At 38.9% G+C, this 15,114-nt stretch overlaps 1 protein-coding gene across 3 annotated transcripts in view; it reads right to left on the reverse strand.

Moving 5' to 3' along the window:
* Nucleotides 1-51: 51 nt before the first annotated feature.
* LOC137177344 (cilia- and flagella-associated protein 47-like) overlaps nt 52-15,114 on the reverse strand; it is a 72,280-nt gene continuing 57,217 nt past the window's right edge. For 2 of the 3 annotated variants that reach the window (XM_067583551.1, XM_067583550.1), the window contains exons 62-67: nt 14,389-14,533; nt 10,845-11,029; nt 9,648-9,807; nt 5,538-5,699; nt 4,390-4,558; nt 52-3,930 (exon numbers count right to left, since the gene is read on the reverse strand). In XM_067583551.1, coding sequence (XP_067439652.1) covers nt 3,739-3,930; nt 4,390-4,558; nt 5,538-5,699; nt 9,648-9,807; nt 10,845-11,029; nt 14,389-14,533 — 1,013 coding nt within the window. In that variant the 3' untranslated portion in view covers nt 52-3,738. Of the gene's footprint in view, nt 3,931-4,389; nt 4,559-5,537; nt 5,700-9,647; nt 9,808-10,844; nt 11,030-14,388; nt 14,534-15,114 lie in introns of those variants that run through there. The other variant, XM_067583552.1, reaches the window with a different exon arrangement.

Genomic DNA, 15,114 nt, shown 5'->3' on the forward strand with positions numbered 1-15,114 from the left:
GGCTCGCCTGTCAAAAGGCATCAAACTTGTTTGAAATCTAAAATGTTTTCATTCTCACTCTTTTTTTTTTTTTTTTTAAACTAGAATTCTTAAGTCACAGACAAACTAAACAAGCCTGCCTCGGGCACATCAGGACATGTCAGTCTGTTGTGCAGATTTTAGTTAAATTCAGTATTTTTTGGATGAGCTCATGTTACATTTTACCTGAGCTTTTGTAAGATGGACCCAGTGGAAAAACCTTGGACTTTAAAGACAATATTTTTGTTGGAAGAATAGTTTTTTCTTAGATTGTTAATTTTCTTCATCTGACAATCAAACTGTGGGGCTCTGACACCTCTGCTTACTGTTGTCAGATCACTTCAAGCTCAAATATACGATAATACTGTGGGTTGAAAAATAATGTTAACAACTCACTACAGATGATTCAAACTCTGAAGGCCCTTATCACAGTTACTAAACACTGCTACAAAGGTGGGTCATATAAGGTTGAATCCCAATTAACAGCCTTTGTTAGCTGTCACAGACATCTGACGAACAGCACTGTGTGAGTTTTCAAAGCAGAAAGAGACAGTTAACCCTTCAAAGAGGTCATTATTATCTGAACAAAGGTCAGAAAAACTGCAGAACAGACAAACTGCAGTGAAAAAGAGGCAAAAAGGCAGGCTGAAGCTGAAAAATGTTTTTATAATAATTAGCATGAGACCAAATATGACCCAACTTTCTAGGTGTGTTTGCAGTAGTCATTCAGTTCTTTAAAACATTCTTGTTACTTTATCAGGGTCTGTACTTATTAAGCATCTCAGAACAGAAAATCAATCTTAACTGCAAATTTGATCCTTCTTTTAGGACTAGGAGTAAAAGTATCTAATCAACTTTCTCATCTTCAGAAATGACTCCAATCTCTGCTTGTATTTAATAGCACTCCAGAGGTGTTGTAACCTGTTAGGAGCTGCAGAAGATGCTAGAGACATAGGCACATTCTGTGGGTGAGGAATGAGCTCATTAAAAGTTAACATTGTCAAAAATGCAATACTTTTTTGACTGAGCTTCATCGGGATGCATGACAAAACACGTGCTCTCTCTGCAAAAAGTCCTTACAGAGACAGGAGAAATCCAGCTTTGGAACAGTGATGATTTGGGTCTGTCACAACCAACTATTTCTGCAGTAATAAATCAACTGTAATCACTCTTATAATGCCTCAGATAAAGCACAGATAGGTTAATTTCCAGAAGCTACATTCATGCCAGTTAGTGCCAGATAGTGGGGCAATAATTTTTGAGAAACATAGGTAATGGTGTATTCCAAGGCTGAGTGACTAGGCTACAGAGATAATTCATTTTCCCTTCACCTGTAAGGATACATACTGTAGGTTAATAAGGAGTGTTGCTGAGAGGGGGACTGGACAATGACAGAACATGGATTCCTTAGAATCTTGCATATATATATGTAATATAAGTTGGGGCACTATTATAGGCACTGAATGATTTTAGGGTTGACGAGTTTAATTTCATGCAGTTGAGTTACCTACTGTGTATTTGATAAAGCCACATTAGTTGCTTGCTAGTTTGTTTTATTTACAGCCCACTAATCCATTTGCATAGTAGGCTATAAGCATGCGTCTATACAAATAACACCTACTCATAAAAAAGAAAATGCAAAAAAACCAAAAACAAAACTGCAACTGTCAGGAAACTAAAATACACCGTCATTTCTACTTTGCAGCTCCTGAGTCTTCTGTCTATCTATACTGCACAGACCAACTAAATACAAGTCAATGAAATGTCCTTGTTTCACTGCAGACCTGTTTAAGAGGGAAGTTTTCTAGAGGGAAGTTCAAATTTGAGTGTCTTGTTTTGTGCAGAGATCAATAGATCTGCTTTGTTTTGCTTGGTCTGGTGTGTCAGCACTTGGCTACTTGTCATCATGATTTCATTATTATGATTTCAGTGTGATGTCTTGTTACCGCCGGCAACATAACAGATCCTCCACCAATTACTGTTGGCTTGGCTCATCTGTTGCTGGGGCAACGCACCCACTGAGGAAGGGGAAAAGGGGAGCTCATTTCCACGGGTAATCTATGGACGGAAATCAACAACCGCACAAACACGTACCCGTGCTCATTGATGCATGTTGTAATGCAGGAGTACAGGCTTCTGCAGGAACGGACACACACTCACCCTCTCTTGATTTCTCTCATAGACGATATGCAAAATACATGCAGAGACTGTCCTCCTGTCATCTTCGACCTAACACTCGCGTTTTACTATTCACCTTATCTGCTGCTCTCATCTTTTCTCACTCTCCCTCCCTCCTTTGCTCCTTCCATCATCTACTTCTCCATCCCTATCATTTGCTTTCCTTCAGTTACATCCTTTATTCTTTCTTCTCCCTCCATCTTTGTATTATCTTTGCTTGCTTCCTCTATCCTTTCCCATCCCATCTCATCCTCTCTCCCTCTTTATGTGGCTTCCTCTCTCTCTCTCCATTCTTGCCCCAGCAGGCTGCAGATGGTGCTTAATGGAGGCATAACTGAGTGTAACTGCCTCGTGAATAATTCCACAGGCACAAGGTGAGCCATAGGACAGCTCCGTATGTGGACACACAAAAAGGTAAGCATTGAAATGTTGTATATAATACACAACAAATTAAAAATTCTTGGCCAAAAATGCAGCTACACTACAGACACAATGACATAAAGAAGTCAGTGTAGTCATGGGTGATGTGTTGGCTACATTTGCATGCACTCAGGCCCACACACTGCACACACCGGACACCCTCATAAGGCTCATGTGGTTTAATTCATTAAATGTTGGATTCTGAGGTTTTCAGAAAGCAGACTATATTTCAAGGTTGTCCTGGTTAGTGTAATATAATCTGTAGTGGGAATATCCCGGGACCAGCAGCTTGAGATGGATATAATTTATGACTGAACTCTCTATAGTATCTAACGGAAGATTATAAGGGAAAGGAGGAATAAAACGAGGTTGATAACATTTTACTTGAAGAGGTCTCTGGGGCATAATAGGGACATCATAACCATTACTAGCGTTTATTGCTCATCATACATCTGATACCTGCTGAATGTGTAAAACTTCAGGGACACTGTTCATGAAGTACGCTGATGAGGTGAATTTAGCAACGCCATTATGCCTTTTCGATTTTACTTATTAAATCTATACCAATCATAAAGAAAGACAAGGAGAAGAAGAGACGAGCTAGAGACGAGGGATTTTACAATTCTATGCAAAAGGGACTATTTCAGTCAATTTCACTACACGCTATTTATGATAATGACTTTCGTTGTTAAAATAAGACATTACCTTCAAGGTTAATTACAATGGATACATTAACAGTGATGAACATGGATTTCAAATGAAGTCAAAAGCCAAAAGAAGTTTTTAAAAATGAGCATCATTTCCATTTCATTATGCTAAATTTCCTTCACTTGCCACAAGGTAGGCAAAAACCAGCTTTGTATTGGCAGAAAAATAGCTCATTACAACTGCTGATGAGAAATGCTAACAAGACTAATGAACCGTTTTCAAGGGAAAAAGGACAAATGGTAAAACCCATCACCCTCAATGTGGCAATGTGCCTGTCCAAATAACAGTTTCTGTATAAAGATATATATTTCATTGGGGGTGACCTTGCTGTTAAAACAGCAAAACAGGCAAAAAGAAAATTAAACAAATATAAAAAATGAAGATCCTTAGCTGTATGAGAGAGTCAGGATGTTTTTATCTGCGGACTTTGAGAGGGGACGAATTAGCCAAAGCAGGAAGCTGAAGGTTCCGGGTCACAAAGTTCCGCTGGCGTTCACTGGCTGGACTGTGCACAGAAGAGGTGCCATTGGTGGATGTGGTACAGGGGGGTGGGAAGTCATGAGGAGTTTTCCCTCTCACATCGTAGATCCACTGCATGTCTGCTGCCTGTAATAATCATGCAACCTTAATGACTGTAGGTTCATATATGTGTGAATGGGTCAACATGTAATTTTGCATATGCATGGTTTTAACTCTGAGCAGTATCCTGGCTCCTTGCATGCTGCGGCTGGAGCTCATGCTCTCACTTATGGTTAATTTGGCAGTTAATCAAACATATTCCTGATGTTGAATTTTATTCTAAAAAATGTGTTGTCTGTTTAACGTTTAACGGGAGTGAAAAAACTGTGTTTTTATATAGTAAAACTGAAATTGTAATTAATGGCACTACTCGAAACTGGGAAAGGAATAATACTGTAACATTACTGGTATCATGTTATGACCAGTGATGCAGTCATAAAAATGGTTTAAAAAAAAAACAAAAAGGGAAGGAAAGAGATCTCTAGTAGAAACCACACATCCACCCAAAAAGCTGTGAGATTATCAAAGAATAAATAATTGAAGTACCTGAATGGTTAGTCTTGCTCTGTGTCTCTTGCTGTTAATGTTGGGTGTGAAGGACACAGTGATGAGGGCTCCACTGGAACCAGCAGGAGGTAACATCCCTGAGGCTGGAGTCACTGTGAACTCACTGCTGCTGCCTTTTTGGAACACTGCTGTGAACAGCTCTGGTCTCCTGGAACCCAGACTTAAATTTAACTCTTGCCAAAAGCTGACCTTACCTTGCCAGAATCACACACTGTGAGTAGATGAGCAAATGATATGTAAATATTTGGTAATATTAGCCAGTTTCCACCACATCAACTTTTCCAGGGGCCTAGGAACTCTGGTATCTAATGGGATGTTTCCACTGCAGGAATTTTTCCAGGGGAACAAGCACCCTTTGAAGTACAGAGGAACTTTACCTGTATTTTGATCAGTGGGACTAGCATCTAAAATTCCTCTAAAATAGATCTTGGCACCAAAAAAGTCTGAGTATCTTCCATTGATTCAGGAACTACTGGGGCAGTGTTTGCAGGGCTGAACCTTGCTGTCTTTACTGTGTTGTTTCCTTGTGTGAGGAAATTGCATTTCAAATGTGTTATTTTAATACATCATCTGCCTTGTTTGCTTAATCTTTATGGTTCTTTAGAACAGGAATGTGCAAAAGGGACTTTTACAGGCTATTGGGCTGAACATCAACGATTAATTACATTTCTAGCAACGCTTATTTGACATTATGAGCAAAGTTATGATGTCAGCTTCCTGACTTGTCAGAAAAGAGAGATAAAGTGTTTGTGTGTGTGAACAAGCTGAGAGCACAAGCAAACAAGAGTGCAGGAGTTGAAGAGGAGGTTGAGAGAGCAGAGATTAGAGAACAAAGTGAGTGAACAAGACAAACAAAACTTATTTTGTTGTTTGTTTCATTAATTTATGTAATCTTTGTGGTTTTTCAAATGTATTGGAAACACCAACAGGAATGCACAAAGGGGACTTTTAATTCCTAGTTCAGGTCCTTTGGTCCCTGGAACTTTTTCAAAAAGGGCTATATGGCTACACTTCATGATGGAGGTTAGTACATTGCATTTTGCATGTAATTGTTTGGAAACATGGATGGAATGAAAGTGAATGAAACAAAGCAAAAACCAGAGGCAAGTATTCACACACAAACACACCTTGTGGTGCTGGTCAGACGGAAGCCCACAGCTGAAGTCTTGCCCAACTCAGTAGCTTCAGTGATGATGATGTCATCAACCTGAGGCTCCATAGCAATGAGAGTGATAGGAAACTCCCATATCTGGCCGGACACATATTGCACCACAAGGACCGTTGAGCACCTGAACACACACACACACACACACTATATATATTTAATTGCTTCACAGGCTGCATCCACAGTTTACATGTGACACCTTCAGTTGACCTGTTTTAGCACTACACAAGCGTTTTAAGTTACTGGTCTTGAGACATTCTTCACTCTGAAACACAAATAAGCAACTAGTACTGATTGGCACAGTAAGAATGGAGTGAAACTATTTAAAACCATTAACAATCCAACAGGATTCTATATTGTAGTTGTTAAAACATTATTCATAACTTGAGCTACAAAAAGGCACTGCTCACATTCTAGAGAAATTGCACCTAAAGAAGCAGTCAAAATCAAAAATCAAAAATTAAAAACACTTCCATTTATGTTGCAAACATTTTTCTGGCATTCTATTTTAAACCAGAAAATACAATACTTGTGTGTTTGTCTGTGTGGGTGTATTAGTTGTGGGTAATACCACTAGTCAAAAATTGATAAATTCTGCAGTCACTGGCAGTGAGAGTTACCAGCCACTTTGACAAGTATAAAACACCACTTAGAGCAGGACTACTGTACATGGGATGAACAGCTCAATGTATCCATTTTTGTAATTCAAGCGTTGAGTGCACCTGCTGCTTTTACTGATTAGTGTGTCAGGAACTAATCAGTGAAAAGAGCTGCAGTAGGCTTTAACTGGAAAAGCAACTTGTATACAGTTGGCCCTCCAAGAATACCTCTGATTTAAAGTCTGCTTCGCACCAGTGTCTTTACTTCAAATCATTCCTCCACTCTTAATTTATCTTGCAAAGTGTAATTTGAGCATTCCTACATTTCTCGAAAAACTGATGATTCACCAAACCGGTCTTTAATATTGCCACTTTCAGCTAGTGGATAGATACTTGGTCTCCTTCTCTTACTACCTACTGCAGAGAAATAACATGTAGATAATGGAAAAGCCTATTAGCGGCACCACACCCCCCGTCATTTCCTCATGGAGAAGTCATTAGCTCTCGGAGGTATTGATTCTACCAGGGCACGCCTCATTAATGGACTCCACAGATGAAGACGGGAGCTGATAAATGAACGCACTATTCACTCAGCAGGATGTCACATGCAATTTGCAGTATGGTTGACAGTGGGAAATAGGTAAATTGTAACTTTTAACAGTGTTACTGTAATAACAGAGATCATACGGTATATTTCCATTACATACAAATTAGACTGGATATTTTAGAACAGACGTATTCACAGTATTTATTTCAAGTAAGAAGGAGCTTCAATTAGCAACAATGACCAGAAGAATTTTAACTTCTAGAGATAATAGTTCATTAAGATGTGTAGAAAAGGCTCCAGACCAAATACCAGTTATATAAAAATGATCTCTACGTGAGCAATAAGTCTTCATAGTGCTTATCTATGGACCTGTGATGCCATACAAATCAAAACTGAATGAGATTAGATCAGATTACATTATTGAGTATTTCAGATGATTAGGTTAATGATTACAAATTGCATTCAGACATGGACTATGTAACAATGCTGGCTTCATCTGTCTGTTTAAATTATGGCTTTTTATCATTCAGACATACAGTAGGTGTGCATTATGTAAACATTAGTTTACATAACATTTGCGTTGAGTTAAAAGTTAATGATGTGAAGGAAACAATGTGTTTTCTGTTCTCACAGGCTACACCAGTGGTTTATTGACGTTGAAGCCTTAAAGGATGGGTTTTCATATTTTAATATTCATGAACCAAAACAGTTTTTGCTTGCTGTAATCATTCCTTCTGTCCATGCTGGCCATTAAGAAATTCCTTCTTAACATGCTTCTAATTTAAGGGATGGGGGATGAAATCCACAGTCCTCGTTCTGTGCAAAAATACTTTCCAAACTTTAGCTGAAGTTTATTTGAGGCTTCAGCAGTCTGAGTTATACAACTCAAGTGGATACAGTCAAAAGTTAGAGTCTTTTTAGTACAAAATGATCTCTTTATGTTACCATCCCTCTACTGCAGCTCATCAAGGAAACACAGCCCAAGGGGGAAAAAAAAAGACTGTTAGATTTGTCTAACTCAGACTGCTATGACTGCTATATTAACTTCAGCTGAACTTTAGAATGCACAAATGAGTACTGTTTGTGTTTGACCCCCATCTCTTCCATTAAAATTAGTGTTAGGAAGTAATTATTAAAAATTGGTGTTCCAGTCTAGACAGGAGAAATTATTACAGAAGGCAAAAAAATGCTTGGGCATGTGAGTATTGTTTTAGGACAGACTTAAAACAATGCAAATCCATCATTTGATTAATGACTAGAGCTAGACTGATTAATCAGCCAGGCTGATATTAGTTTATTGAAAATATATTGGTATTAGTATCAGCCGATAAATAAAAAGAAATGTCAAAAATATGTTTGAGGTCATTTAGAAACAAAAAACTCCATTACATACACTAGTTTGTGGCCAGAGAGCACTGATTAGTTTATTTTTCTACTGAAAAATGTCCCGCTCATGACATATCTTGGTCATGATATAAGAATTTGAGGGATCTTTATCAAAGATGTTTATGTCATGTGCTTTAGTTAAAAAATGTATCTCGGTCAATATATCACTATCACTCTTTTTAAAATTGCCCTCTCCCTCTTCTCACATAAATCCCTGAATACATTTTCTCATCAGTTTCACCATTTATTAGAGAATTCTGCTTTTGATTTTATAAAGTCTGACAGTGCACATGCATAGAATGATAGTACATTAGCTTGTGGCTCTCATTTAATTCCTATTTGCTCACATGTCATATGTAAAGCATTTTGATGGATATTCATGATTTCATCTCTCCATTTGGCATGTCCATTTTGGCTGGTCTGATTATTATTGTGTACAAATGTCATTCACTATGTTTCTTTCTTTATTAAACCACATGTGTCTTCTTGCATAAGAGATGACTGCAATCAAGTGATATGTTTATTACAGTGTTCTAACCCTTTCTGTCTGAAATGGGCTCATTAGTAAGTAACCCACAGGTGGACACTTAACCCTATAAAGTGTGGATAGAGTGTGTGAAAATTCAACTCTAAAAAGCTATAGTCAAAATAATATCAGATACTTATTCTCAATGAATATATAGGTTTTAACAAAGTGAATGTTTTGTCTATGGGGTTCTGACTTAACATGGCAAGTACTGTTAAAACCAGGCAACTAATGAGCTGGCATTCCCCTTTACCTCTGAGAGAGCACAGCAACCTTAAGCTACAAATATTAAGACTCAGCACATGTAGACAGTTAGTAATAAATGAATGCAGAGGCCACACCCACCTGAGAGAGACTGAGAGAGAGTGGATGGGAGAAAGACAAGAGACAAATGAATGCAGTGTTTACTCAATGCAAGTGTGTTATCTGTACTTTACACAGCAGAAGGAGTCTGTGTTTCATACCTATGTGTGTATGTCTGAGAATGTGCTGTCACTGCATGTGCTTGTTTTGTTTTTTTGACTTATTATCAGCATCCTCTTGTTTTTTTCCCCTCACAGAGGAGGTGCACATATTTGTTTCTCTGAGTTTTTTTCTTTTTTTTTTTTAACTTTTGAGGCATTTGTGTGTCTGTATAATAATCGGCTCACACAGTGTGTGTGTGTGTGTTTAGTTCACTGTGGTAATGAGTGTTTGTGTATGTCTACAGCTCTCTAAGTGTTTCTTTGCCTTTTTATTGTGGTGTGTGTGCCGGTGTTGGTTTGTGTCTCTTAAAAATGTGTCTGTACAGTTTCTTCTTTTCTATGTGTTTAATGTTTTTTCTTGAGGACAGTGTTTGTCTGTTTATACTGCTAACACAACCAGTGGAGTGGTTTTCTAAGATACTGAATCACATATTTTTCATCTTACTGTCTGAATATGTTTGAGTATGTACTTCTTTTTCCTGCATACTTGTCTATGCTTGGCATGTTTTTTTTAAATAGGTATGTGTGTGTGTGTGTGTTATACTGTAACCTGCATGGCCTGAGGGGAGTGTAGACGAGATTAACGGTAAGTGTTATGATGCCAGTCTCAGGGTTCCTCCTCCCTGTCTCCACGGAGGCGGAAAAGCAGTCCTCTGCTTTAATGTCTGAACGCACTTTGCAAAGGAAGTCTTCCACTGTCACCTGGGAAACTGTCAGGAAGTAAGCAGATTGAGCAGGTGCATGAGGTAGAAAGGAACATTACAAGAACTAACACAGGTGTTGTACTTGAGTGGATAAGAGCATCTACTTTGGGAAATTAAAATGTCTGCAATTTTTGTTTATTTTCATGCTTCATTGCTTTTATTGAAGCATACTTCTGCTCTACTTAAGATCTTTACTGAGGATTTTTGGTTAGTCATAGAAGTAGTACACTCCAGTTTGTTGTTACAGACATTCTAGGTTTGAATAACTATTCAATCTTGATCAAAATTTGACAAAGGTCTACAGAAAGTAATGCAGTTTTAGATGATAGATGTGAAATCAGATTCAGAATCATTGTGTGTGGTCTCTGTTATAATTTGAGCAACTTTGTCTGTAAGTATTCTTTTTTCCACTTTGGAGCAACATTGCTTGAGTAAAAATGATTACGATGTCTGTCAACTAATAGAAACTTAGCATTAATGTGAAACAGACGGAATATTCAATGCCTGCATGCAAACGTGGAATCACACATTGTATCCTCCACCACCAAAAAATATTCAAATAAAGGTGATTTAGCTGCTTAACCTGTTGCACTAATAAGCAGCATTTTACAGTGTATTGCACTTTTACTAGCACAGCATTACTGGCAATGCAGCTCTTACTGGCAGAGATAACTAACATGACCTAATGTAACCAGCTCTCGGAAGGAAAAAAGGAACTGATCAATATACTACATGCATTCACATTCCAACAATCCAATCCAACATTTCCATGAGTCTGTTGCATTACAGCAGAGTGGAATGACATGACAGTGGAATGAGTACTGTGTGTCACATTTTTGTCGACTAAAACTAGAATACAATTAATTTACACTTTTGACAAATGACTGTAATGAAATCAAAATCAGGTGCCAAAATGAACACTGCACAATGACTTCCTGCAATCATGACTCCTTCATTTAAAAAGGTCTAGAAAGTGTTTTCTGATATTGCAACACCATTTGGCCTCAACAAAAACAGTAAAAAAATCACAAACTGGCACACACCTTCCTGTCCTTCCTGGCCTTGATTCCCTGGCACACATCCAGTGAGCAGTACATCGACCTTCTTTTCCAGCTGGCAGCCCACTTCACACTGAAACACGCCAAGTGGTGAATTTTCAACAGGCACTTCCATGGGAATCCCACGGAGGGGGTAAATCCAACAGATGGTTGACAGCTCCTGCGCTGACCTGAAATATTGGTGCAGTGCATTTTTTATACTTCAGAATTAGCAATTAGCAATAAGTACTGGTTATGAAAATATGCCAGGCACATAACTAATGTAGAATGTCTGTGCTAGGATTTCAAAATCCACTGCATGTCAGAAATCAAATTAAAGTGATTTTATTTTTGTACTTTCATACAGCTTAATATATTAGCTCTGAGATTTATTTAACTGAGGACAAAACTGATTGAGACCCAAACATTTGTGTCTATTAGTCAGAATCCAGTAAGTATACTTTAATAGTAGTATTTATATTGCTTTGTCTCAGTTTTCACAACATGCTTGTGAAGATTCAGACTCCAGATTTTGGCTGGAGAAACTCAGGAGGATCTTCAACAAGCACTGCATCCCTGTGATTTTCAAATCCAGCAACACACTGAGACAGAAGCTCGTCCACCCATAGGACCACACACCCAAACACAAACAGAGCATCAGAGCATGGCACACCTCCCCAGGTCACAACTCAGCAGTCTACCTACATCTGAAGGATAAGGGACACTACTTCGAGGACAGCAACGTGCACAGATTGGATAGAGAAGACAGATGGTTTGAAAGTGGAGTGAAGCAGGCCACTTATGACAAAGTTGCTCTTCGACCTAACATTTTTGGATAGCTTTGATGTGCAAAAATCTTAAAGGAGAACTCCACTGATTTTACACATCAATGTGTGCTTACAGGTGCAGGGGAGTACTACTGCACATGTGAAAAAAGTATGAAAAGTATGAGAATGAAAAAAATCTGGGGGTGTGGAGTTAGAAAGAAGTGAAGTTACCAGACCTCTGTAGCCCACTCCTCATCTCTGCTTGAGGCTAGCAGCTCCAGGCTATATTAGCTCATACCAGACTAAATTGTCGGTAGTTGAGTCGCATTGTAGGTAATGTAGGTGCCAGGTTTTGACAAAGAAGAAGGATGCATGGAATAAAAATGACAATATCTCTGGTTCTGCTGCATCTATTTTGATCCTTTTTTAACTGTCAATCATGTGTCTGGCAATATTATAGGACAGCAATGCTAAATTAGTGGAGTACTCTTTTAATGTACAGAGATTTATGCACATTGCTGTGCATTTTTAATGTATGACAGTGGTGATGAAGTAATCAGCAGTTATGTTGCAATGTTGCTCAACAGGGTAATGCATTACTTTGTGAGGCAGGTAGATTCACAAGATCAAGCTCAAGATCACAGGCTCACAGGAGAATCCATCATCAGGCTTCAAGTTATGTGCTTATGGACCAAACCACTGGTGGTTGGGACAAATCAGCATCCTAGAACTACTGGCAGCTACGGGCATGGTTTAGGTGTGAGGACAGTGAGAAGTGATAGCCCCTGATAGACGGTGATAGACAGATGGTTCATCTTATCACCTGCCAAGTATTTTTTGAAAGAGCCTGACCTTTTCCAAACAGTTTCTAAGGACGACTTCTCAGATGATTCTGTGAAACAAACCATCTGGCGCATTAGGTTAGGTAATGCATTCATTTGTTGAAATTTAGCAAGTCAGTTTTGATCTTTGCATTTAGAGGTATGTACATTGAAACTAGGCTGTGAAAACGGAGTCAAAGCAATTACAAAATACTGTGAAGATAATGGACTACTGTGTTTATGCCAATGTGGGTTTCCTGCATGGTTTCCAAAGTGTTAAAGTGAGTGTGAATGTGTTCCTCAGTTTGTTAGCCCTGTGAGAGACAACCTGTCTAGAATGTGCCCTGTGTAGTGGACAAACCTAGGAACATAAGAAGAAACTAAATTCTTTCAGAAACATCATGATGTTTTAGTCTAACAGTCTATATGTGTGTGTGCAGGAACACACTCACTAGACACACAGGAACACACCCACTAGACTATAAAAAGTTTTACAACTCTTTGTCTAGGCTTCTTCTCTTTTCTGTCGACCTTGCCAGCTGTTATGGCCCGTTCATTGTGTTTTGGGTTGAGAGCTCCAGAAAGAAACTCTCAACTAAGAAGAAAGACTGCAAAGACACCTAAAGCTACAAGCCAGGTATCCATTTATCCATTTGAATATCTATTATTTTTGTAATCTCCTATTTTTATCATGTAGTTAAATGTTTTTTGTACTGTCATACTATTGTTTTGTCCTATTTAGGTGCTCAAGCTTTGTTATTTCATAGTTAATTGGAGTTGCTTTGTCCCAGTCTGCAAAGACTTCTGTCTTCAAGACTTTTCCACGGACCATTTTGTTTGTTAGAGCTCCAGCATCAAACTGCAGCCTGCCACTGAATGCATCAAGACCGAAATACATACCCCAGTTTACTATGTGGCCTCAGCTATTCTGAGTCTATCCAGCATTGGATTCACTCTTCTGAAGAAGTGCTGAACCAGAGTGCTTCACTGAACCTACAGCAGTTCTCATTTGGCTGTCACCTTGGGAGCCTTGAGATCACTGAGTCTGCCGCAGCATGCTCGGCACTCTTCAGGAAGTTCGCTTCATCAGCCCTCCATCACTACGGAAACAGTTGTAAACTAACTATCTTCCAAGTGTTCTGTCTGAGAGTTGATGCAAAGAGCTAGATTCTAAATTATTTTTTTCATCGGCTTTAGGTAGAGCGATTTGCCCCCTCTGAGCTTTGACTCATTTTTGATAACCCTCAATTTCATTCATTCATTCAGTCAGCAATAAATTGTTAAATTTTAATTTAATTTCCCCATTCATTCATTTGTTCTATTTGTATATATGTATATATGATCATTTGTTCCCTATTTATCCCTATCCCTTAGTAGTAGAACAATAAATATCTTGAGTTATCCCCAAGTCATTGTATTTGTATATTACAGAGATGGAGAATCCTGTATCCTTGAGAGTTCACCACTCAGATATGGGATTGTGTGATGTGGTCTAATTATTTCTCCTCAATTGAAGAGTGGTGCACCTTATTATTTTACCAGTGAAAAATATTAATTTCCTAGTGCAGTAGTAATATCCCTACACCCGCTTCTTACCTAATGCACAATGGAACAGCCATTTGTGATTCTGAGTGGGTACTACATTCGAGGTACATTATACTGTTCACAATGTGTTGTTATACATGTCTCTTACCATGCCTGGAATAGAACATGTTTAATGACATCAAACACTGTACCAAGTACTTTCAACACTTGTGCTGATTGGAAAAAGCCACTGTATAATAATAAAGATAATTGAACTACTCTTTGTTTTGTTTATAGTGGAAGCCTATGCAGAAACCTGCGTGGAAGTAGTAGTAAAGGAAGATAATGAGCATTACTGAATGTCTAAAACTTGTCTGAGACTAGGCATAGACTCTGATATAGCCTCGTATGCAGACAATAACACACATGCACACACACCTCATGTTGTCTGTAATGGGATTGTTATTGCCCAGGCTGCTGAGGGGCGTCAGAGCAATGCAGAGCCAGGCCTGTTGTAGCTCCATAGAATTAGGCGCAAACACCACAGGCACATCAAAACCGGCCCCTTCACTGATCTGTATACCTAGAACAGACACACAGTCACATTCAGTTTTCTGCCCGGTAACCGAACGAGAAAAACAGCTCTAGGAACCAAGGCCTATTAAAATGCATTGCAATGTTTCTCATGTGTACATCTGCACAACAATTTCAAGGTTGATTTCAAGCAAACTCAAATAAATAAACTTAAAGGTATACTATGCAGGATTTTCCTAGATAACAATGTAAAGACTCATACAAAAGTAATCCCTGTCAATCACTTATGACCCAGTAGAAGTGCGTGGTGGTGTATTTATCTACAGAGACTCTGCCCTCTGCCTGTATTTTCTTATTATTTTGCTGTGTTCTGGACACTCCTGGGCGTCAGCCTTTGGACAGTGGGTGTGTAGCCCCCAGCCAATAACCGCGCACAGGGTGTGAGGTCAGGACTCGAAGGGTAGTGACTAGGTTACATCGCTGTCTCCATCTCTTTCCTCTGCTCTCTGTCTCTGTGTCATGAACATATAAAGAGCTGCAGGTCTGTGTGTCTGCTTAACCAAGGGCAGGGCCGAGCTAAACATGCAGAGCAGGGAGGCCACAGTGGACAGGATGAAGCTCTGCATTCAC

The sequence above is a fragment of the Thunnus thynnus genome, chromosome 24 (genome assembly GCF_963924715.1).
Source record: "Thunnus thynnus chromosome 24, fThuThy2.1, whole genome shotgun sequence".
NCBI lineage: Eukaryota > Metazoa > Chordata > Actinopteri > Scombriformes > Scombridae > Thunnus > Thunnus thynnus.